The sequence below is a fragment of the Lissotriton vulgaris genome, chromosome 1_1 (genome assembly GCF_964263255.1).
Source record: "Lissotriton vulgaris chromosome 1_1, aLisVul1.2, whole genome shotgun sequence".
NCBI lineage: Eukaryota > Metazoa > Chordata > Amphibia > Caudata > Salamandridae > Lissotriton > Lissotriton vulgaris.
In genome coordinates, this window is record NC_141685.1 from 782,584,000 (window position 1) to 782,608,192 (window position 24,193).

Here is a 24,193-nt window from a genome sequence, read left to right on the forward strand (position 1 = left end):
TATAGTGAGTCCAACTAACTATAACGTTGGAATTTCTATGGTTTTATGTCAGTAAAATTTCCAGCTAACTATAACTGGTGTGAAACCTATGTTTTTTTCAGTGAATATATATATATATATATATATATATATATATATATACTCTATAAACAAAGGTAACTAAAACCTCAAAACATCTTTTAGATCGTGTCCTAGGCTGACCCTTGATTTGAGGTGCTCACAGGTCATCTGAGCCCATAACCCTCGCATCCCTCAAACAGGACCCGGCTATTCAGAGGTAATCCTATCCCTTAACTGCATGCTCTGTTCTCTCTTGAAGAGGTACTTACAAAACCTCTGAACCCTTAACAACACCCATACAAACACTATACAAGACTGAACCATCAGAAAACCACCCTACTCTCTGGAAGAAATGCTTAGAGACTCCCTAACTGCGCAAGTGTCTTCAGACCCTACCCTGGCCTGACCATGGACTCTAGGGCATGTAGTCTATGGAAGAGCTACTTACATAACCTTTGACCCCCTACTTGCCTACTTTTCTTCTCCATCTGGTCCATCACAGCAGGCCCATGCCCTGTATAACATGGCTTTTACTTTCAGAAACAAGGTGGTTCCAAAACCTCTGGTCCTCCCTCCACTCCACTTCACCCCTTCCCAAGTACCGAGTATTCGTAAGTGCACCCTTAGCTCTGCTTTTGGAACCCTTGTTGATTGGCTCAGGGGGCCTGGGTGCTTACCAATCACAACGCTGTATTACAGAATTGAAATTGACTCTTGGGACCCTGGGTGCTTCCAGGAAGAGACATGATGTGGAGAAACAGTGAGATGAGGTAAGTGGATTTTATTTTCCAACTCTACCTCACCCCCCACCACCCCGTATGGTAACCGCTGCCACTGCAGCTTAGAAGCACCTGGCCAATGGACAGGCTATGAACACTTCTAAATTGAGCACAAATAAGCAGTGCTTCACTTGAGCCAGTGGTTGCCGTGGGGGTGGCACTGCACTTATTTTGGGGGAACTGAACTTATTTATTCCTATCAGATATTTACTGAGTACAAGGGAAGAAAAACAAACAGATCTGAAAGCTGAAGAAAGAAAAATACAGCAAAACTGTCACAAACAGAAAGCAGGAACCTACAAGATTGAGAAAAGGGGGACACAGAGTGTCTGGTAGTAGATTAAAGACTTCCTGCCTTGGTAGTTGGCATGCCGAGGTTTAATTACTACAGCTGATGACTTTAATTTGAGCAGAGCTTCAGGTACTGGCAGTCTTTCTTTCACAAATTAAGTACTGCAACCTTGGTAACAAACAGGATTCAATCAGTCATTGTTGGAGCTCTTCCCGCATATACGGACCACCAAGTGTTCCGGCTTCTTTGGTGAGGTAAATTGCTCACTCTGATTAAATGGAGTGTTGTAGTTTAGTATCTTTAGGTTGAAGTGTGGTGCAATGCAGTCATCTGTGTTTGCCTCCCTTGCATGCAGTATATGGTATTATGTTAGTGTCCTTCCAGGTTCAGTGTAGTGTAGCATGCAGCCATTCCTAGGACCCAGTGTGATAACTTTGAGATCCTGAGAAGAAGAGTTGTGGGATAGGATTATGGCCTCTAAGATAAAGTGCATGCTACTCTGGAACCCATAAAGGATTAGCGGGGAGTTAGAATAGTGAAATATGAAATTTGAGAAGTGGACATGTTAGTCTGCTGTTTTGATTGAAAAGGATAGTGGAGTGATAGAAGAGTGAAGAATTTAGACATTCTTCGTTTTTGTTTTTTTGTTTTGTAGGTCATATCAGTAGGAAGAGGCTTGCGATGAGTAAAAAGGGATGTGGAGGGGAATAGTCAGAGAAAAGAGTTTAGGAAGGCTTGTTTTGGGGAATTGGTATCGTAAAAGAGGTGTCCGATGAAGCAAGGAGGGGGGAAGCCTAGAAAGGGTTATTTTGGGGATCATAGTAGTGGTATGGTGTTTGGGATGAATGAGAGAGTGGGTGTAGTGGGTATATTGATAGAGGTATAGGCTGAGAAATAGAGTAGTGTGTTGGAAATAGTAGTAGAAAGAGGTTTCGGATGAGTCAGAGAGTTGAGGTAGAGGATATGTTGAGAGAGGTATAGGGTGAGAATAGGGTAGTGCATTGGATATGCTGAATTAGAAGAAAGTAATAAATATATAGATCCATAAGTACATGGAAAGTATATAGATGCATAAAGGAAGTGAGTATATGTAGATTAAAGTTACTGATAAAGGTATAGGGTGAGAAATAGGGTAGTGCCTTGCATGTTTTTTAGGAGAAAAGTAATAAATATATAGATCAAGGCACATGGAAGGTATATAGATGCATAAAAGAAGTATGTAGATTAAAGAGGCGTTAGATAAACTCTGGTTTTCAAATGTACTTAAATATGTATATTTTTTTTAATAATTATTCTACATGTTTATACAACGCAATACACATATATAGGTACATATCTATAATACAAATAAATGCTTATATACCAAGGGATATGCTGTATGTTTCTGTTTGCGTATGGTGCTTATGTGGGGAAGCGCCAATTCTTGAGTAGCTTTCTGAAGATGAGGTGGTTGTCCATGGGTCTTATATTGGGGGGTAAAGAGTTCCATAGTTTGGCTGCTTGGACAGAGAAGGATGTGCCACCCATGTTTTTTTTCTTGTATTTTGAGATTTTGAGGCGAAGTGCCACTTTAGAGTGGAGGTTCCTTTGTTGAAAGTGTGCGGTGATTTTATTCCTGATGAAGAGTGGTCCCATTCCATGTATCGCTTTGTGGGTGATACAAAGCAACCAATGCAGGGCTTTCAAGGCAGGGGAGATGTGGTCTCTGCACTGCTGTATCATTACTACAGCGCAGCGGAGCAAAGTTGGATGCTGTGCTGTATTGTATGAAAAAAGAGAAAATCTAGGCCTGAGTGCACCAAGGGTTCAGTATAGTGTAATTGAATAATGTTCCAAGGATGCATTTCAAGTTGGTGGACTAATACTCAATGAGTGCAATGCGTTTGTGTCAATATAATGCACTGCAATGGGGTTGGCTTGTATCCCATGTCATGCAGTGCACTGGTGCTCTATTCTGGGATTCCAGTGTGATGGTCAGGTGCTAATGAGAAGTCTTCACTATGCTTAGGACAGAACCAGGTGAACTAGGTTGTGTAGTGCTTGTTCCAGTCAGGTGTTTGACAGCTGTTTGCAATACTGAGTTCTGTGTGCCATCTCTGGTGTATCTAGGTCTTGGAGAGAGTCACATGTATGTTGCTTATTATTATTATTAATATTATTATTATTATTATATTTCTTATATAGCGCCAGAATCGACCCCCGAAGGGGTATCTCCGCGCTTGCCTTGGGAACCTGTCCTGGTTTTCCCTGTGAGATAGCCCCTACAGGGCATCCCCAAGGTGAAAGCCAGGCATCCCGCCAAGCTTATTGTTGGACCTGGCCCTTTCTGCAGGGTCACCCTTAAACATTTTGCCTTCCTCCTACTCCCCCTTTCCTGATCTTGTTTTCTGTGGCTTTGGGCTCTGGGCACTTTACCACTGCTAACCAGTGCTAAAGTGCAGGTGCTCTGTACTTAAAACATGGTAACAGTGGCTTATCCACAATTGCCATATTTAATTTACTTATAAGCTCCAGTAGAGTGCACTATAGATGCCCAGGGCCTGTAATTTAAATACTACTAGTGGGCCTGCAACACTGATTGTGCTGCCCACTTAAGTAACCCTTTAAGGATGTTTGTCTGAGCCTGTGTTGCAGTTTTAAGCTGCCATGAGGACCTGACAAGTTAACCCTTTTTCCAGGTTCAAACATTCATTTTTAGTACATAGAAGTCACCCCTAAGGTAGGCCACAGATAGCCCTAAGGGCAAGGTGCAGTGTATTTAAAAAGTAGGACAAGAACTTTTAAGTTTTACATGTCCTGTTAGTGGAAAACAATTACATTAGTTTTCACTACTGCAAGGCTTCTCTCTCCCAGAGCTTACCATCGGGATTACCCTATTACATTTTATAAGTGTAATTTCCAATTGGGAAAAGATAGATATTTCAGGTTTGTATCTCAGGGTCACAATTTAAAATCACAACTTATGGTATAGTTTGATTTTAAGTTTCAAGTCTGGGAGTGAGAAGGACTGAACCTGCATCTCTACACCCCCGGAACCTAAGTGACTCCAAGGGCTTGCCTCCTGTTCTAAAGTCTCAAGGACAGCAAAGACTACAACAACCGTGCTTTAGCCTCTGATTTCTGCCATCTGTGAGTCCTGCCCTGCCAAAAAATGCAAATCTAGTCCTGGGCCCTTGGAAGTGGGTTTGCTGGAGAAACCATGCATCGCTGTTTTTGCGCTGGTCGGAAATGACACATCTCCCCTCAACCCTGATGCAGTACTGCTGAGGACAGAGATACGCATTACCTCCTGCGCAGCTCGACAACTAAGCATTGCGTTCATCGTTATGGGTACACCGATGATGCATCTCCGACTGCATGGATTGGAACCAACGCATCGCTTACATCCAGCCGAATCGACAACACATTACCTCCTCTGCTACTATCATCAGGTCGTCAACGATACTGCACTCCCCATCCAAAGGTACTTTTTCAGCGGGGCAAGGTTGGTCCCTTTATCGGACCCATGTTCCATCGAGGTCGGCCTGAAGTTTTGGATTTACTCCGGTCAAGCGTGACCAGGTGCCCCCGGTTGGCCTTTATGCTTTTAAATACTATATTTGTCTTGGAAGGTCTGTATAATTGTGGTGCTCTGCTGTATGCTGTGATACACTGCCCTATAGAGAAACATACCTCTCATCATGGATGAGGACTACAGACTTGCCAACTTAACAAAAATGTCACCATGTGAGGAGAGGGTGGGCCTTAGAGAGGGTGGGAAAATGTGTCAATAAGTACCTAAAAAGCACGAGTGGCCCGCCCGAAACCCTATTCCTCCGAAAAATAATAATAATTTAAAAGAAAGCTTACTGAAGCTGGTGCTGATGTCCTGGAGTGTTTTTACACTCCCCAATGGACGTTGGCCGTTCAAAGTCTCCGAAAACGAGCTGGAATTGAACTGTTTATAGTGGTTTTCAACATGTTTTTTTCTGCCACTGTGTGACATTGGCTCCTCATCGGGTGACTGAGTGAAGGGAGTCAATATCATGTGTCACACAGTAGCACCGTGTGAGTTAGCAGGTCTGTGGCTACCAGCCACTGCCAGAGAATGATGTTGGACATCAGCATGATGACAGTGATGAAGAAGATGGCAGTGAAGTCAGACATGATTTGATACAATGTACACTTGGTTAATGGTAAATTAGTAAATACATCCCTGTACATTGATATGTTTTTAATAGATGATATTTAAGTAAATTACTACATAAAATGTTCATTGTGTGTTATGTTAGACATTACAATCACACTTAAACATGTTCATCATGGTTTTATGTATGTTGATGTACTTTTATACAGTCATTTTACAAATTGTATAGTATTCACTGTTAATATTCAAGTAAGTGCAGCTCCTATAATGAATATGTTGTTGCTTATTCATAGGTCAATTCATCTTGTCAAACAGGTTTGTTATTGAGTCATGTGTGGATCCATTGAACCTTAATCAGAAACTGAAAGTGAAGCAAAATTAACTCCTAGATGCATGCACATTGTTTGAATGAAAGTGGTTATGGTTGCAGAGTTCCAATTCTAAATCACAAATGTTGTGTATTAAACATGTTTATTTTTTTTATTCCTAGCAAATGTAGATACCTCGTGGAAACATAGAAGTTGAGCTTTTTGACAATCATCAACCAAAAATCCACCTGAAAATGAACGACTAACTGCACACATAGAGACACGACTTTCATAAGATTAGTATTATTAACAACATAAAATGTTTATATTCAAATACAATTGGCACAGTCTATAAAAGTGAAATAATTTCGCCGTAATGCAACACATATATATCTCAGCAAATGGTGAGACAAATATCTTCTTTGCATTATACTGTAAAGTAAATCATTCTATGTCAAAAATAGACATTTATCATTGTCTAGCATAATCTGTATTTCTATATGATGTCTTATTACTGCATGGAATGTACAAATCTTGGTGACCTATACAGCTCATGCCAACAAAATAATATTATTGTGTCCTTAGTTCTAAGGATGCGGTTTTACATTTGCCAATATTTAAAAAGATGTAAATATATCGCATGTACAATGAGAATTTGTTTGTTACATTAAATTTGAAATAAAACGTAATGCATAAACAGGGTTGGAAATATTGCTTCATTAGCTAACTTGTATTTTGAATTGATTTATCTGAGTAAAAATATTCTTTCTTTGTAAAAATGAAATACAAACAATTAGAAATATGATATTTTGAAAACTATCTCGACTGCACATCTTACATATACAGTTTTTCTATTCTGCATTATATTAGCAAAAATACATTAACACATTAACACATTCTAAAAAACGTGCATGTATGTGTAACATAAGACATTTGTTTTTATATTTTAATGCACTTCATTGTTCTTTGGAGGAGTACCCTACACGGATAATTTTGTCTTCAAAAACCACCTTCTCTTACTGGTCTTTTGAAAAAAATACTGATTTCATTTAGGCATCTTGTATTTGAATCAAAGTCATCTTTTTGCCAATAGGACCGAATGTTTCTAAATGTGGCTTTAATGTCCTTAGTTTAACTGATAACCATGCATTCTTTTTCTTAGTAGCAAACATCCTGGCACATCTCAGTGTGCCATTGTACTAAAGTCTTTATTGTATTGGCCCACTAACTTAATTATAGTAGTCTTTGTTTCTGGGCCAAGACAAACAGAGCAGACACAAAGAGGGCGGAGAGGGAGAAGGAAATAGGAGATACACAGGATTCCCCTCACCCTCAAAAGTGAAACAGTGGATCTCAGCAAAAGCAACCACACAAAAAAAGGTCACAGGGAATTCTTTCAACATAAAGGGCATTCCTTAGGATGGATTTAACATTTTGGGAATGGTATTAGTTTGGAAAAATTGGAGAAAACAGGTTCATAGAGAAATGTTCTTCAGAACAGTTTTTTAAGTACCAAATGACCCGGAGACTATAGCTGCAGTAAAAAGTCTGCTTACCTTCATATGGTCATGGGTTCTGACAGTTTGTATCAGAGTAATAAAGACCCATGTGGGTTTCCTGCTCCAACAAGGTTGTTTGACACAGTGTTTTCCAGGGAAGAATTTTTTAATTGAACATGGTATCAGTGTAGGGCCCCTGTTTCTGTCAGAGGTTGTCTGCTGGTTATCAGTCAGAGTTATAGTGTCGTTGAGTTGCAACTTCTCTAGTTTGCTTCTCTGACCAAATGGGTCCTTTGCTTCTGAATTATGTTTCCTTCTACCACAGCCCTATACTCCTGTGACCCTTTTGGGAAGAGGTCATCTAACTGTGGGTGGGCCATATAGGGCGTCTGAATTGATCTCAGTGGGTGGAGGGCCCTCCATCCACCGGTCCGAAGGAAACAAGACAAACATCTTGCTGACAACAATTGTGTGTTTTTAATGAAAGAGAACCAAGTGGCAGCGGACCCCTCTATGATGATCCAACAATAATGTTTGTGTCACTCATGTTCGGGAGGTGTCAACGTAGGTGTGGGTATCCAAATGACCCTCAAAGCCCCTCACTCTGAGGATGCCTATAGGGAAACTGGGCTGAGGATGCTATGTAACAATTATTTAAGAAAGATACACATTCACTTGATCAATTTCATACGGAATAGGCCTATTGTACATAGTTTTTTTTCTGTGTTACAGCCTTGAAGAAGCAGCAGGTGTTGCAAAACACATGTTGGCTCTTTTTTGGTTTGATTAAGTTGAAAAAATATTAACTATCCGTAAATCTGTGTTTACTTGTTTAAAAAAAACAAAAGAACATTAGTGTATCAAAAGGAGGAGTTGGGTGTAGTGTTTTTCAAAAGATAGGTCTTAATCATTGTCCGAAAATATGGTGCTCCAAACAAGGGCTTGAATTTTCCCTTGATAAATGATGAAATAATAATTTGGGAATGGCAAGCAGATACCCCCGATAAAGCTGAAGGCAATCTCTTTCTCCTGGAATGTTGTGAGAACTCAGAGAATAGATGCACAGAACAGGTAGAATAGGAATATTCACACACACTCAGATGTGCCCTGTACTGGTGAATCAATTCTATGTTATTGTGTATGAGGGTTGATCTATTAGCAGTTTCAGATCTGTGACATTCTGCAAGATACTGCCAACTTCTAAAATCAATGATGTGGTGCCATACTTATGCATCCGGAGGAAAGAAACTTTTCAAGTAGCATGGAATATCATTCATTGGAGAGGACAGGAGGTAAGAGGATGGTTCCTTGTCAAATCAATAAAAACAAGATAAAATAAAGGTGTCTTTCTAAACTCTTCAAAACGTAATTATTATTTTAATTTCGTTTTGATATCAAAACCGACACATCTATCCTATTTTTTTTTTCCAATAATAGTGCGGGTGCTCTGATTTCGAAGCTTCCTTTTCCCTCCTTCTTTTTTACTTTCATCTCCCTGTTTTCTAGTTTTTGTTACATGTGGTGTTCTCCCTCCCTTTACTGCCTCCACTCAGGTTCTTTTGGCTTTCAGTTTGAATTTCTTTCTGAATTATCATCACAGCATTTTGTCACTGAAGAAGACATTTTCCCAAGAAACATCATGTAAAGTTAAAAGACCTTTGAATGCCTTTTTTTATTTGAGGAGATGAATGTGTCCTAAAAGAGACACAACCATGACCACCGTGAAACTAGCCACAGGATACCTATAAGCTTGCTAAAGCCAGGTTTAGAAATGCAAGTGATTGTTCTGTGACTGTCAATTTAGTAAGAATGGATCAGTTCACTGATTAGAAGGGGTATCGTCACTCAGAACCTCCAGCAAGTGATGTATTGCTGTAAAGGTAGATTGCATAGGCACTTGAAAAAAAAATGGCTGACTCTTCTGCAGGTATTATGGACAGTGTTGGTCATGAGGGCACATCTTTCCCAATTAAGTTAAAGATAAAAGATAGCAAGTGGCTATGTATGTCAGGATGCTAAAAAGATAGGCCACTGCGTGAAGAAATGGTGGAAGTGTCTCTAAAGTAAGAGGCATATTCTGTTTAAAAAAAGCAAAACACAAACAATGTGGCAAAGAGGCCTAGAAGGAGCGGCACCAAAAACATGGGAGAATACTCTGTTTGAACTTTCACATCTCGATTTTTGGTGGCCGACACAATCCTGTCCCACTGAGTTAGAATGGCGTGCTGAGCTCCAGGCCACTTCCCTGGTCCAAACAAACGATACTGGAATGGTGTACAAGAGCCAAAGAAGAGCTCCAGAGCCAACCATGGATCCGTCAAGAAGAGACATGGAATGTTGGGCTTGGCACCAATCTCTGTGGCAAGCTCATCAAAATATTCAATCTGATCCAGCTGAAGGCAGTTCTTCCGCATTGTGCCAAACCTTGGAGACAAAAAAAATTGTTAGGATTACATGAAACTGTTGGTAATAAGAATGGTTGTTGTTCGGAATAGAAGTGAGAAAATTAAAAAAATTGAGAAGGCCACCTATGGTTGAAGAATCGTGTAATATAGCATTATTTATTTTTTCCCGGATTAGAGCTATAAGTAACAAATGTCACAATCTACAACTCAATGGCACTGGTTTGTTTGACTGCCAAAAGATACAAAAATAGTTCTGCTCTACCAATATGTGGCACACAACACTTAACAAGCAAACACTAAACTCACTGAAGGCATACAGTGCATTTGCATCCCGGCATGTAATGTCGGGGACGCAAGGAAAATGCTACTTACCCAGTATACATCGGTTCTTGGCATGTAGAGCTGTAGAATCTCATGCTTATGCATATATTGCCATCTAGTGTTGGGCCCGGATATTTGCACTTTGTTTTTCTTGAAGAAGTCTTCCTAGTCACAAGGTAGGTGACTCCTCCTTTTGGTGATAATGTACATGATCATCAACTCCATCTTCAGATTGTTTTCCAGCAGAGGGTGAGAGAACGGAGTAGTAGTAAAGAATAGAGATGTCCATGTGGATGTATGAATAGTAACAAGAGAACTACAGAATCCACAGGTACCCGGGGAGGTGGGTCGGCTCATGAGATTCTACACCTCTACATGCCAAGAAAAGATGCATACTGGGTAAGTAGCATTTTTAGTTCGAGGTGTGTGATTACATGCTTATGCATAGACAATACAGCAATCTTCCCTAAGCGGTTATCCTGTAACTGATGGAGTTGTCTGAAACTGCATTTTAAGTACTGCTTGGCCCACATTAGCTTGTTGTCTGGCTAACACATCTACACAATAATGCTTGGTGAATGTGTGTGGTGTGGACCATGTTGCAGCTTCGCAGATGTCAGAAATAAAGATGTTCCCCAATAAAGTCATAGTAGCCCCTAGCTTACGAGTGGAATGTGCTCTAGGTAGTACTGTTAGAATCCTTTTGGCTTTTGCATAGCAAATTTGAATACATTTAACGATCCAACTAGCTATACCTGATTTGGATAAAGGATTGTCCTTGTGAGGTGGTGCAAAAGCGACAAAGAGTTGTTTAGTCTTACAAAAAGATTTCATTCTTTCAGTGTAATACAACAGTGCTCTTCTAACTTCTAAGGTGTGTAGTGCTCCTTCTGCAACGGAGTCAGGTTGAGGGAAGAAAACAGGTAATTCAACAGACTGATTTATGTGAAATGCAGATACTACCTTAGGTAGGAATTTGGGATTTGCACGAAGTACCACTTTATGTTTGTGTAGCAGGAAAAAAGGTTCTTCTACGGTTGGTGCCTGCAGTTCACCCACTCTCCGCAATGAAGTGATTGCAATGAGTAAAGCTGTTTTCCAAGTGAGGAACAGTAGTTCACATTTGTGCAAGGATTCAGAGGGTGACCCCATTAATCTTGTGAGGACTATATTACGATTCAACTCTGGGGCTGGTGAAAGACTTGGTGGTATAACTCTTTTTAGTCCTTCCATAAATGCTTTGATTACAGGCCGTGATAGAAGAGTTATAAATGTTGCCTATTTTGAAGATAGGCTGCAACTGCAGCGAGATGCAGTCTGATGGATGTATAGGCCAATGATGACTGCTGCAAATGTAACAGATAGCAGATAATGTTTTGTATGGAAGCATCAAGAGGCTTGATGTTATTGTTATTGCAATAGATAACAAATAGCTTCCATTGGGCTGAGTAGCAGGCTCTTGTGGTAGGCCTTCTGGCTTCCTTAATGTTGTTAATACAGTCTGGTAGAAGGTTGAAATAACCATGCTCTATGACTTCAGGAGCTAGATCGCAAGGTTCAATTGTTTGGGATCTGGATGTTTGATTTCTCCATGACTCTGTGTGAGGAGACTGGGAGTTAAATGTAATTTTTAATGTGGTACCAGAGAGAGTTCCACAGGGTTGTGACCCAGGGTTGACGTGCCCATGTTGGAGCTACTATTATTAGTGTGAGAGATGTTTGCCCGAGTTTCCGAACCACTGTTGGAATGAGTGGGAGAGGTGGAAAAGCTTAGGCAAATATCCCTGACCAGTTCATGCATAGAGCATTGCCTTTAGATAATGGGTGTGGATGCCTGGAGACGAAGCTTTGGCTTTTTGTGTTTTGGGGTGTTATAAACAGATCTATGTGAGGGACTTCCCAACCTTGGAAGTATGGGTAGAGAACTTGAGGGTGAAGCTCCCATTCGTGTATTTGGTACCTCTGCCAGCTGAGGAGGTCCACAATCTGGTTGTTTACTCCTGGGAGGTGTTCTGCTAGGAGATAGGTATTGTGGTGAATAGCCCACCTCCAGATGTCTTGGGCTAAGTGGGACAGCTGGAGAGAGTGTGTCCCCCCTTGTTTCTGTATATAGTAATTAGCTGTCATGTTGTCAGTTCAAACCAAGACAGCCTTGCCAGATAGGTGATCTTGAAAGGCTTTCAAAGCTAGAAAGATTGCCATCAGCTCTAAATGATTGATGTGGAGCAACCTTTACTATTGGTTCCACAGGCCTTGCACTGTGTGTTGTTGAGATGAGCTCCCCAGTCAATAAGGGACGCGTCCGCTCATAATACTGTCTGTGGAACCGGGTCTATGAACAGCCATCCTTTTGACACAATTTGTGTGCTCCACCACTGCAGAGAGCAAGGAGTATGGCCGCTTACCAACACTAGATCGCTTAATAGACCGTGTGACTGATTCCACTGACTGGCTAAGTATTCTTGAAGTGGACACATGTGTAGCCTGGTATGGGGTACGATCATGATGCAAGACGCCATCATTTCCAAAAGCTGCATAAAAACTCGAAGCTAGAAGTGACTGATTGACTTGAAACTGGAGCATTAATGCCTGAATGTTTCGAATTCTGTCTGCATTGGGAAACGTCAGAGCCCTTTGAGTGTTTAAAGTGGCTTGAGGGATTTCTGAGTTTTGACTGGCTGAAGATGTGTAAACCCCAGTTGGTGAAGTAACTGAATGGTTACAGAAGTATGCTTGCAGCATTGTTGATACGTGCCGGCTTTGATGAGCCAATCGTCCAGGTATGGGAAGACATAGATGCTTTGTCTTCTCAAATGAGCAGCTACTACCACCACGCACTTTGTGAAGACTCTGGGGGCAGTGGTGACTCCGAATTGGAGTACCTTGAATTGGTAATGTTGACCTGCTACCACAAACCTGAGAAATTTGCCATGAGCCGGGTGGATTGGAATATGAAAGTAGGCATCCTTTAAGTCTAGAGTAGACAAAAGTCGCCCTTTTGCAAGAGAGGTAGTACCTGTTGAAGTGTTACCATATGAAAATGGTCTGACTGTATGTAAAAATTAAGGGGCATATTATCAAGGAACGGCGTTAAAATTATCACCGCTTTAGCGACAGGAAACTGCTGCTAAAATGGCAATAATGGACTTGATAACATGCCGTAGAGAATTCCAATAGAACCCCATGTTCTGGTGTTAACATGGGCTTCTATTGGTATTCTCTATGGCATTTTATCAAGCCCAATATTGCCGTTTTAGCAGCAGTTTCCTGCTGCTAAAGCGATAATAATTTTAACGCAGTTCCTTGATAATATGCCCCTTAGTTCTCTGAGATCTAATATTGGTCTGAGAGAGCCATACTTTTTGGGAATTAGGATTTAAAAGGAATACACTTGCAACCCTTGATGTTGTGGTTGTGTGGGCTCTTTAGCTCATTTTATTAGTAGGGACTGTACCTCTTGTTTGAGAAGGTGTAGGTGATCCAGTGAAAGTTTGTGTGACTTTGGGGAAATGTTTGGAGGAGTGTTTATGAACTCCAGGCAGTAACTAAAATGGATAGTTTGTAGAACCCCCTTGTCTTTTGTTCTTGATTGCCACTTTAGTAGGAAATGCGACATTCTTCCCCCGACAGGTGTTAAGTGGTCGGGGGGGGGAGCTATGGGCAAGTCACTGCTTTGTAATGGAGGGAGAGGTACGTGTGTTAGAACCTCTACCCCTGCCTTTGCAGTTGTTTCCTCTGTAACCCCCTCTGAAGTAATTTTTAGAGCCTGAGGGTTGGTTATTGCCCTTATAGGTGGATGCAGTTTCCGAGGAAGTATTTTTGGACCCTGCCCGATCGAAAGAGCGCCAAAAGGAACCACAGTTTTGTACAGACTGAAGGTCTCCCATAGATTTAGCCACTTCAGTATCTTTTTTATCTTCTCAAGTGAAGAATCAACCACTGGCTCAAAAAGGTATTGTTTATCAAAAGGTGTGTTCAATATGGATCCCTGAACCTCAGGTTTGAACCCTGATATATCTAGCCAGCCGTGTCTTCTTAAAAGGACACTAGTGTTTACTGCTCTGGCAGATGTGTCAGCAGCATCTAGGGAGCCTCCTATTTGGTTGTTTGAAATTAACTGTCCCTCACGTACTAGGTCTTGCGCTTTAGATTTATGTTCTTGGGGTAGAAATTGGATGAGTTGTTCCATTTCATCCTAACGCGCACAGTCATATCTGGCTAGCAACGCTTGTGTATTAGATATGCGCCAGACGTTAGCTGCCTGGTAGGCTACCATTTTCCCTGAACCATCTAGAAGCTTTGACTCTTTATCTGGGGGTGGAGCTTCTCCAGTAGTTTGGAAGTTTGCCCTTTTGCGTGCATTGTAAACTACTAATGAGTCTAAGGCTAAATGTCCTTTTATGTAGACTCAATAAGAAGGTGCAGGCTTGTATTTTTGATCCACCCTAGGGGTAAGGATAGGTGCCCTAACCAGATCATGCCTGGTCATTCCTTTCAGCATGGGTAGCATATGTGTTGAATTTTGTGTGCTGTTTAATGTTTCAAAAAGGAAATCCTCTTCAAGGGTTTCTTTATGAAGCTGGACCCCATGGTAATTGGCAGCACTGCCTAGCAATTCAATATAGCCTACACTCATCTGGTGGAGAGGGCCTGGTAGGATATATGTCAGGATCATTGTCTGTGAGCGAGTCAGTGTTGTAGTCCCACTAATCTATAGGTTCATTATCATTATCCCCATCTCCATCACCCTGATTTGTCAGGTGTATGTGGTGGTGAGTGCTCAGGTGAAGTTGGCACAGGTATAGACTGAGGCGAACGTCGTGATGGAAGACCAATATTTTCTGTTTTGGGTCCGGTTTTTGAAGTGGATCACCGAAACTGTTTTTAGGTGACTTTGGAGCATCAGTCTGTTTCTTTGCCAAAGGTTTCGGTGCCGACAGCTTTAGGGTTGATATTTTCAGATCCGAGGTAGTTTTCAGTGCTGAGTGGTGAGGTTCTGAGCCGACTTTGTCTTCAACCCCGAAGGCTTTGGCTCGGTCCCTGACTTGACGTGGGGTGTTTTGGTGCCCGAACATTTTTGGTAGGCTTCGGTGCTGAGCCAGAAGGCGGGGCGTTGGAAGCGTGGTCTCGGTACCAACCGGGGGCCTGAGGAAGCGGGTTGGTCTGGAGCCTACAGACAGCACGTAGTCCATGCATTATATCTTAATCGTGGTCGGAGCCGTCATCGGAAAAAGAGATCTGTTCCTGTACCTCCCCAAGTCCGACAGCGTCGCTGGCTTCTTCATCAGATTCAAGTCCAAAGAGGTCCGGAATGGAGCCTGTGTGTTGGCTCTACATGTCGTAGTTGTTGAGCCTGACAGTCGTGGAGAGTCTTTTTGGAGCGGAAAGCTCGGCACACGTCGCAGTCCTGTTCACTGTGTTCTGGTGACAAACACAGGCTACACACTTCGTGTGAGTTGGTGAGAGGGTATTTCACGTGTGACCGAGGACAGAATTTAACGGGAGTTTGTTCCACGGACTGCTAGACGAACCAGGGGCTAGGCCCGATGGCCTACCATGAGCTCTCCAATAGGGTTTTTATCAATAAACATGATCTGCGAAGAATGGAACATGCAATCAATACCATCAAGGGTGAGTGTTCTCCGCACCACAGGAAATCAAAGGATCGGCGTTGAACCAGAGCGCAGCGAGTAACATCCAAACCCGATGGCAGAAAAGAACAATCTGAAGATGGATTCGATGACCATGCGCACTATCATCAAAAGGAAGAGTCACCTACCTCGTGACTAGGAAGACTTCTTCGAAGAAAAACAAAGTGCAAACATCTGGGCCCAACACTAGATGGCGATCTATGCATAAGCATGTGATCTACAGCTCACATGCCTCGATCGTGTTATTTCTAACCCGGGGCGGAGACCTCCGCTCTGCTTGTGGAGTGTGCGGAGATTTGCCTCTGCGGAGAAGGCAAATCTCTGCACACTCCGCGGGCAAAGCAGAGTTGGCCAGCCCCCGCCTCCACCCCCACTATTACAAGTAAGTCAAGATTAAGTAAAAATACATTTAAAACATTTACATACATACTGCAGCATCCCCGGGCTGCAGTCCTAATCTTCCTTGCTGTATGGGTAATTCTGATGAAAATTGTACGGGCATTGTCCAGCATTCCGTCCATCAATTTTTTATTTGCATATGTACTATCAAGATGGCAGCCGCGAGTCGCTGAACACAGCAGTAGTCAACTGCAACACAGAGAGCCCTGTGAGGGTTATACCACTGACCCCAAAGCTGCCCTCTTGTCTGGGGAGTGCTGGGCCCTCAACCCTGGGCTGAGAGTAACCACAGGGCTGGCCCTGCAATCTGCAGCCACAGTTTGAACTGCTGTATACACCCTGGTGAAGCCAGAGACCATCAGAGAATGCCTAATAGCGTGCAGGGGATGAACTATTGATTTGGTGGTGGGGAGCAGTGATGACCCCCCCCACCCCCACCTTGGGAAGGGAGGAGCACAGAGGTCGGATGTGCGACAGTGAAAACAAAGGCACCAACAGTGGTATTTGTACTGGAAAGGGCTCCAAGACAGTTAGATGTCTTAAAGACTCCAAGACCCTGGGTGGAGGGGCTGAGAAGGGGTCCAGAGTGGGCACAGTACCTAAGGCCCATTAACTCGCCAGTGAAGCACCTGGGTAGACTTGAGGCCACCATTTGGCTCCCCTGGTGAATTGACTGCGACACCCACAGACGTAAACCTAAAATGAGGAGGATAAGATCCATTAAGGACTTGGGAGGCACTGCTGGGCATTATACTACATCCCCTCAGAATTTGACAAGCCTGGAATCCTCCTGCCCGTGACACACAGGAGGATTAGCTGTATGAGATCCTGGAGGTGGTGCATAGCTTCAAAGAATGCCTAGAGGCCAAAATTACAAAGTGGTGATCGACCTGGGCATACTGAAAGGTAACCACCTCAAACTATGGGATGAGGAGAAACAGCACAAGGAAGCAGTGGATGAGATGGGTCTCACAATGATGGAACTGCAGTCCCAGGTAACTTATTTGCTAAATAGGATGAAGAACCTGGATTAGAGAGTGGATGATGCTGAGGTTCACAACCACCACAATAACATCCGGTTGATGGGCCTTCCAGAACAGTTGGAGGGTGGAGACATGATCTCCTACTTGGAACACTCTGCAAATTGTTATGGTTCCTGAGGGACTGTAGCCATTCTTCTCCCTGGAAAAGGCGTACATGATACCAGTCTGGTGACTGCCGTTGGGGGCGCCACCCTGGCCTGTGGTAGCACGAGTCTCCACAATAAGTTCAGAGGTCAGATTATTGAAGAAGTGCGCGTTAAGCCCAACCTGCAAGTGCAAAACAGCAGAGTGCATATCTCTCCAGACAATACCATGGCTATGCAAAGACCAAGGTTCTCATTCTTTGGCGGTCGAGGGGGAGTTGAGAGCGGCGGGTATCTCATACATGCTCCTCTTCCAGCGCAGCTCAAAGTCATGGTCATGGTAAGCATGACTGACTAGAACAATATAAAAACGGCACAGCTGTGAATCCTGAGCAATGACCACCAAGACATGGCGCAAAATTCCAGAGACGACAGAATAGACCAGCGGATCGGCATCAGTCAAGGGAACAGGTGGCATGCTCTCAGGCAGAGGCAGTGGAGGTGGCATCCTCTTTCTGAGTGTCTGACCACTGATCGGAGGAGGACAGTCTGACTGGCTCAAAGCGAAACAGCACTGAACTAGACTCCTCCAGTGTAGGAACATGAGGCATCAATACTGTGACATTCAAGACCAACTGAGAATTCACCTAAGTGGCGCCTACTGGCACCCCACGCATACGGAGGGTGGCAAAGTGGGAAGAATGTTAGCTTGGCTCATCCGAGCAGAGTGCAGGTGCCTGTGATCCAACTGGGTGCCAATGATCCAACTCAGTTCAGAGGAGGGTGGCATGGTGCATTCACAAACAGACATCCATAATGTCTTCAACAGACACAATTGCGAACTCTATCAGCAGTGGGCGAAGTCTACCACGGAGAACACTGAGTCCTTCGTGAAATTAGTTCTGCTACAAGGCCTGCCAGGAGTTGATAGCACAACTTTAGAGGAATTGAGTACAGAAGCAGAGATTAGGGGGCACTGAAAGATTTGATTGGGCAAGACCCTGGGCACTGATGGCCTCCTGGCAGTGTTTTACCAAAAATATACTGCAATTCTTGCTCCTCTTTTGGTGGGGCTGTATACAGCCTACAATAGGTGGCCGCTCCACGACACGGTTTGAGAAGCAATCCTGTTGACAGTTGCTAAACCACATAAGTAACCAGCCGATGTATCCTCCTATGGGCCACTATCGATGCTGAATCTTGACTACAAGATCTTAAGCAAAATACTAAGAGATTGGCTCTGCCCTCTCATTGGCACATTATTTAATCAGGAACAAAATGGCTTTATTCCACAACACAACACTTCCTCTAATATACATGGACTGTTTTGAATATTAGGAGAGGCTCATCCCGCGGCTTACCCAAACACGGCGGTCCTCTTGTTTGATCTCCATAAGGTGTTTGACTCGGTGCAATGGCAATACCTTTAAACAGTCATGAAATGGATGAGACTAAAGGACATATGGGAATGATGGGTGACACTCCTCTATGGATGGGTGAAGGCTCCGGCACAGACTGGGCAGCTAATATCAGACCCCATTGAAATTGGCAGAGGCACCCGATAGGGTTGCCCCCTGTCTCTCTTACTATTTTCCCTAGCCATCGGTCCATTTGTGGCCCTGATACGGATGGAAGGACTACACCGAGGCATTCACCTAAGGGACGGTGAACACTCCATTTCCCTGTGTGCAGACGATATGCTGCTGTTTATTGGGGATGCATAGGCAGATGTACCTTGGGGAGCTCAGGAACTCATCGCTGTTGTGCTGAGCGGTTGCTCCCCAGTCTCACTGCCTAGAGCTGGTATCGTTGTGCTGCATTTGCCTTAATACTGCCTCGTGATTGCTGCTTCGCTTTCTGTGCACTAAGATTGCTACAGTGACTTTTAAATTTATAGCGCGATAATCCCCGGCGCTCTGCTTTCCCCTCAGCTGCCATTTTGTTTATGTTATTGTTGTTCTCTGTAGAAACCCGTCCTCTTGAGCCCGCCCCGCCTCCCAGCTGAGCCGCCCTCCCACTGACTACATACAGCGCTCCCGCACCTGGAAGCGCTGTGATCTCCTCATCGCTGTTGTGCTGAGCGGTCGCTCCCCAGTCTCACTGCCTAGAGCTGGTATCGTTGTGCTGCATTTGCCTTAATACTGCCTCGTGATTGCTGCTTCGCTTTCTGTGCACTAAGATTGCTACAGTGACTTTTAAATTTATAGCGCGATAATCCCCGGCACTCTGCTTTCCCCTCCACTGCCATTTTGTTTATGTTATTGTTGTTCTCTGTAGAAACCCGTCCTCTTGAGCCCGCCCCGCCTCCCAGCTGAGCCGCCCTCCCACTGACTACATACAGCGCTCCCGCACCTGGAAGCGCTGTGATCTCCTCATCGCTGTTGTGCTGAGCCGTCGCTCCCCAGTCTCACTGCCTAGAGCTGGTATCGTTGTGCTGCATTTGCCTTAATACTGCCTCGTGATTGCTGCTTCACTTTCTGTGCACTAAGATTGCTACAGTGACTTTTAAATTTATAGCGCGATAATCCCCGGCGCTCTGCTTTCCCCTCCGCTGCCATTTTGTTTATGTTATTGTTGTTCTCTGTAGAAACCCGTCCTCTTGAGCCCGACCCGCCTCCCAGCTGAGCCGCCCTCGCCCCTCCCCCTCCACTATCCATATATGACAGATGCATTTGCGCGCAGCGTTCACGAGCAGCGGTCGCGCCCTATGCGCGCCGAAGGTGCGCCAAAGGTAAGCCCGTCTACGCCCGTCCGCGCCTGGACCGCACCCAGCGCCAGACCCCCTGGATCCCGTCCCACCCAGCCCTCCCGCATTACATATAACGCCACCACCCTCTTAGCCCTCAACCCCGGTCGACTCCCCAACTACGCCCAAGCCGCTCCTGGACACACCCATGGACCCTTCACATGCAACTCCTGCAAGTATGACGGTACCAAGACCAACTCCTCATCCACAAACACCAAACAGAGCTCTGACACCAACCACCTAAAATGCATCCTGCTCAACACCCGCTCGGTCCACAGACACGCCATCGACCTTTGGAATCTACAAGACACCATCTCTCCGGACGTCGCCTTCCTAACAGAAACATGGATGAACGCCTCCTCAGCCCCAGACATCACCATTGCCATCCAGGAAGGCTACAAGATCATCCGTAAGGACCGCACCAAGCAAACAGGAGGAGGCATCGCTATCGTCCATAAGAATTCCATCCACATCTCAACCAGCTCAGACGTCAACCTCCCTAGCGCCGAACACCTTCACTTCCAGATCCACACCGACCCCAAGACCACACTCAGAGGCACCCTCCTCTACAGGCCACCAGGACACCGTGCACAATTCAGTGAAGACATCACTGACTTCATCACCCCACACGCCCTCCCCTCCGAAGACTACATTCTATTGGGAGACCTCAACTTTCACCTGGAAAAGAGCAACGACAGTAACACCACCACCCTCCTGGACAATCTCGCCAACCTCAGACTCAAACAACTTGTTAATACCCCCACTCACTACGCAGGTCACACACTCGACCCTATCTTCACCTCCAGCAAACATATCTCCTTTAGTCACACCACAGTTCTCCACTGGACGGACCACAGCTGCGTTCACTTTGTCTACAAAAAGACCACAACCCACAACCATCCTCAACCTACTCTGCGAAGAAACTGGAACAAAATCACCATCGACCAGATCTCCTCATCGCTTCTTCAAAACCCCCCCACCCACTCTTCGAACCCCAACCAAGCAGCCATTAACCTCACACAATGGTTAACCAACAGCGCCGACAACCTAGCACCTCTGAAAAAACGTCAAATCAAACTAGGCAGCAAAACGCCCCCTGGTTCAACGATGATCTCAAGAAATCCAAGAAACTCTGTCGCTCCCTCGAGAAGGCCTGGAAAAAAGACCCAAACACCAGCACTAGGGTCGCCTTCAAAAACGCCACCCGCATACACCACCAACTGATCCGGACCGCCAAGAAAGCCGCATTCAAAGACCGAATAGACAACAACGCCCACAACAGCAAGGAATTATTCAACATCATCAAAGAGTTTACCAACCCTATCGCCAACTCCAACGACATCACTCCCTCTCAAACCCTCTGCGACTCCTTAGCTTCGTTCTTCCACGACAAAATTGCAGACATCCACAACAGCTTCGACAACCAACCCGGAGACCAAGCCACCCAACCTTCTACCATACCTTCACCCCCCTTGAACATACTTAATAACTGGAACCCAATCTCCACTGAGGACACCATCCGCCTGATGAACTCCATCCACTCAGGATCCCCCACAGACCCATGCCCCCACCACATCTTCAACAAAGCAGACTCCATCATAGCACCACACCTCCGAGACGTCATCAACTGCTCCCTCAACTCCGCCACCTTCCCGGATAGCTGGAAACACGCCGAACTCAGCGCCCTTCTGAAAAAACCCACAGCTGACCCCACCGAACTCAAAAACTACCGCCCCATCTCGCTCCTTCCATTCCCGGACAAAGTCATTGAGAAAGCTGTCAACAACCAGCTCGCCGCCTTCCTCGAAACCAACCAATCCCTCGACTCCTCACAGTCCGGCTTCCGAGCCAAACACAGCACTGAGACCGCACTCATCGCAGCAACAGACGACATTCGAACTTTACTGGACAATGGAGACACAGTCGCCCTCATCCTCCTCGACCTCTGCGCAGCCTTCGACACAGTCTGTCATAGTACCCTGTTTCAACGCCTCAGAAACATCGGAATCCAAGGAAAAGCACTGGAATGGATCACCTCGTTTGTTGCCGGTAGAACTCAGAGAGTCCGCCTCCCACCTTTCAAGTCAGAGGCCACTGAAGTCATTTGCGGCGTGCCACAAGGATCTTCACTCAGCCCCACACTCTTCAACGTATACATGAGTCCCCTCGCGGCCATCGCACACCAACACAACCTCAACATCATCTCCTACGCTGATGACACTCAACTGATCCTCTCACTCACCAAAGACCCTTACACCGCCAAAACCAACCTACATGCAGGAATGAAAGAAGTAGCCGAATGGATGAAGCACAGCCGTCTGAAACTGAATTCAGACAAAACAGAAGTCCTTATCTTAGGTACCTCCCCCTCCGCCTGGGACGACTCTTGGTGGCCAGAGGCCCTTGGAAAAGCACCCATCCTGACGAACCACGCACGGAACCTGGGCGTCATCCTGGACTCCTCACTCTCGATGACCAGACAAGTCAACGCCGTTTCTTCCTCTTGCTTCAATATTCTTCGCATGCTCAAAAAAACATTTCGCTGGATCCCCACCGAAACTAGGAAAACAGTCACCCACGCACTGGTTACAAGCCGCCTGGACTACGGAAACACCCTATACGCCGGTATCCCCGCAAAACTTCAGAAAAAACTCCAACGCATCCAGAACGCATCAGCCAGACTCATACTAGACATCCCGCGTAAAGACCACATATCCGGTCACCTGAAAAATCTCCACTGGCTCCCCGTAAATAAGGATAACATTCCGCCTTCTAACCCACGCACACAAAGCACTCTACGAACTTGGACCCGAATGCCTCAACACACGACTTTCCTTCTACACCCCCTCCCGCCAGCTACGCTCTTCCAACCAAGCCCTCGCTGCTGTACCTCGCATCAACAAAACCACCATGGGAGGAAGATCCTTCTCCTACCTGGCGGCTAAAACCTGGAACTCCCTTCCCATCCACCTTCGCCTCACTCAGAACCATCTAGCATTCAGAAAGCAACTTAAAACCTGGATCTTCGACCTGTAATTCCCCTCCCTTCTTCAAGCGCCTTGAGACCCTCACGGTATGTAGCGCGCTATATAAATCAATTTGAATTTGAATTGAATTGAAAGTATCAGGACTTAGACCTAACTGGGACAAAACAGGTGCATTCCTGGGGTTTACCACCATGCTGGAAGCCCCACAATCTGTGCTTCTCAACCTCCACATAAAGTGGGCAATGACATTTAAATAGATGAGTGTCAAGGTTTATCATGCAGATGGAGATATTAGAGATAGCAATTTGGGACCTGCACTACACTTGTTGTGGGCTGCAGTGACTTTCTGGCGCATGCTACATATGCACCTCACGGACTGAGTGGCCCTAACTAAAATAGTGATACTCCCTCCAATTCTATATTTGTTTGCAGCACTACCAATTGGATACCGCAGATGTGGTTTAGGGCCATGAACACTCTCCTGAGGGAGCTAATTTGGAATTGAAGATGACGCAGAATCTCACTCTGGCTCCTTCAGCGGCTGCTTTGGTAGGGCGGGGCAGCTGTATCTGACCTAGAACTATATCATGCAGCAGGCCAATTGCAGTGGTTGGCACGATGGCTGGGAAGGAAAAGAAGAGAGGAGATGGGCCCCTTGGACAATGCCCAAAATGAGGGAGCCCTGACTACACTGATGCTGGGAGGAAGATATGTGCGCCTGACCCGACAAAGATACTTACGATGGCAATGAGGTGTTGCAAGGCGATAGTGCGCAGAACTTGGATAGACCCTGTTTCTCCCCAGCACTCCCACATATAGGGCTCCTCACTTCTGTAGGAGGCTACTTTCCAACCCAATGGATGGTTGACTGGACAGAAGCTGGGATCCTCCCTATCGGAGACTGTTATGGGAATGGTGCACTGCGCAGCTTTGAAAACATAATGACCGAGGAAAACTTTGCTCAGTTTCTGTTCCTCATATACGGAACCCTAAGGGACCCAGTTGGAGCCATGTGGTTAGAGGGCCATATGGAACCTCAGTTGCATGATGTCCTAAAAACTCTCCTTATGTTTGGGAGTGGTAGGAAATTGGTTTCCTGGCTATATAAAACTGTTCACTATGGAAATAACAGCCTTATATCGGATCAAGATGCAGTGGGAGGGCAAGCTGGGATGTGAACTCACAGATAGAGAATGGACTATGTTTTTGCAGCATACACAGCATCTCTAAATACTAGGTTGAAATATGTACAGCTTAATTAGTTGCATACCACATACCTCACACCATGTCAAAACGGGTACCATGGCTAAATCATTCCCTTTCTGCTCCCTGACAGATGCAGGATTCTTGCAGATGGCAGAGGCATATCCACCGATCACTGTATTTCTGCATCTTGTGGCCCACGACTTGGACCAGGTCACACACTGTCCAAACCTTAAAACATTGGAAGTCTGCCTGACGGCTCTGTACTGTAGATCCCCAGTTACTAAAGTG

At 45.0% G+C, this 24,193-nt stretch overlaps 1 protein-coding gene across 1 annotated transcript in view; it reads right to left on the minus strand.

Annotated features, from left to right (window-relative positions):
• Positions 1-6,263: 6,263 nt before the first annotated feature.
• The window catches only part of LOC147747821 (dimethylaniline monooxygenase [N-oxide-forming] 2-like), a 192,122-nt gene continuing 174,192 nt past the window's right edge, over positions 6,264-24,193 (minus strand). Inside the window, exon 8 of the mRNA XM_086956234.1 lies at positions 6,264-9,488. Coding sequence (XP_086812360.1) covers positions 9,146-9,488 — 343 coding nt within the window. The 3' untranslated portion in view covers positions 6,264-9,145. The remainder of the gene's footprint in view (positions 9,489-24,193) is intronic.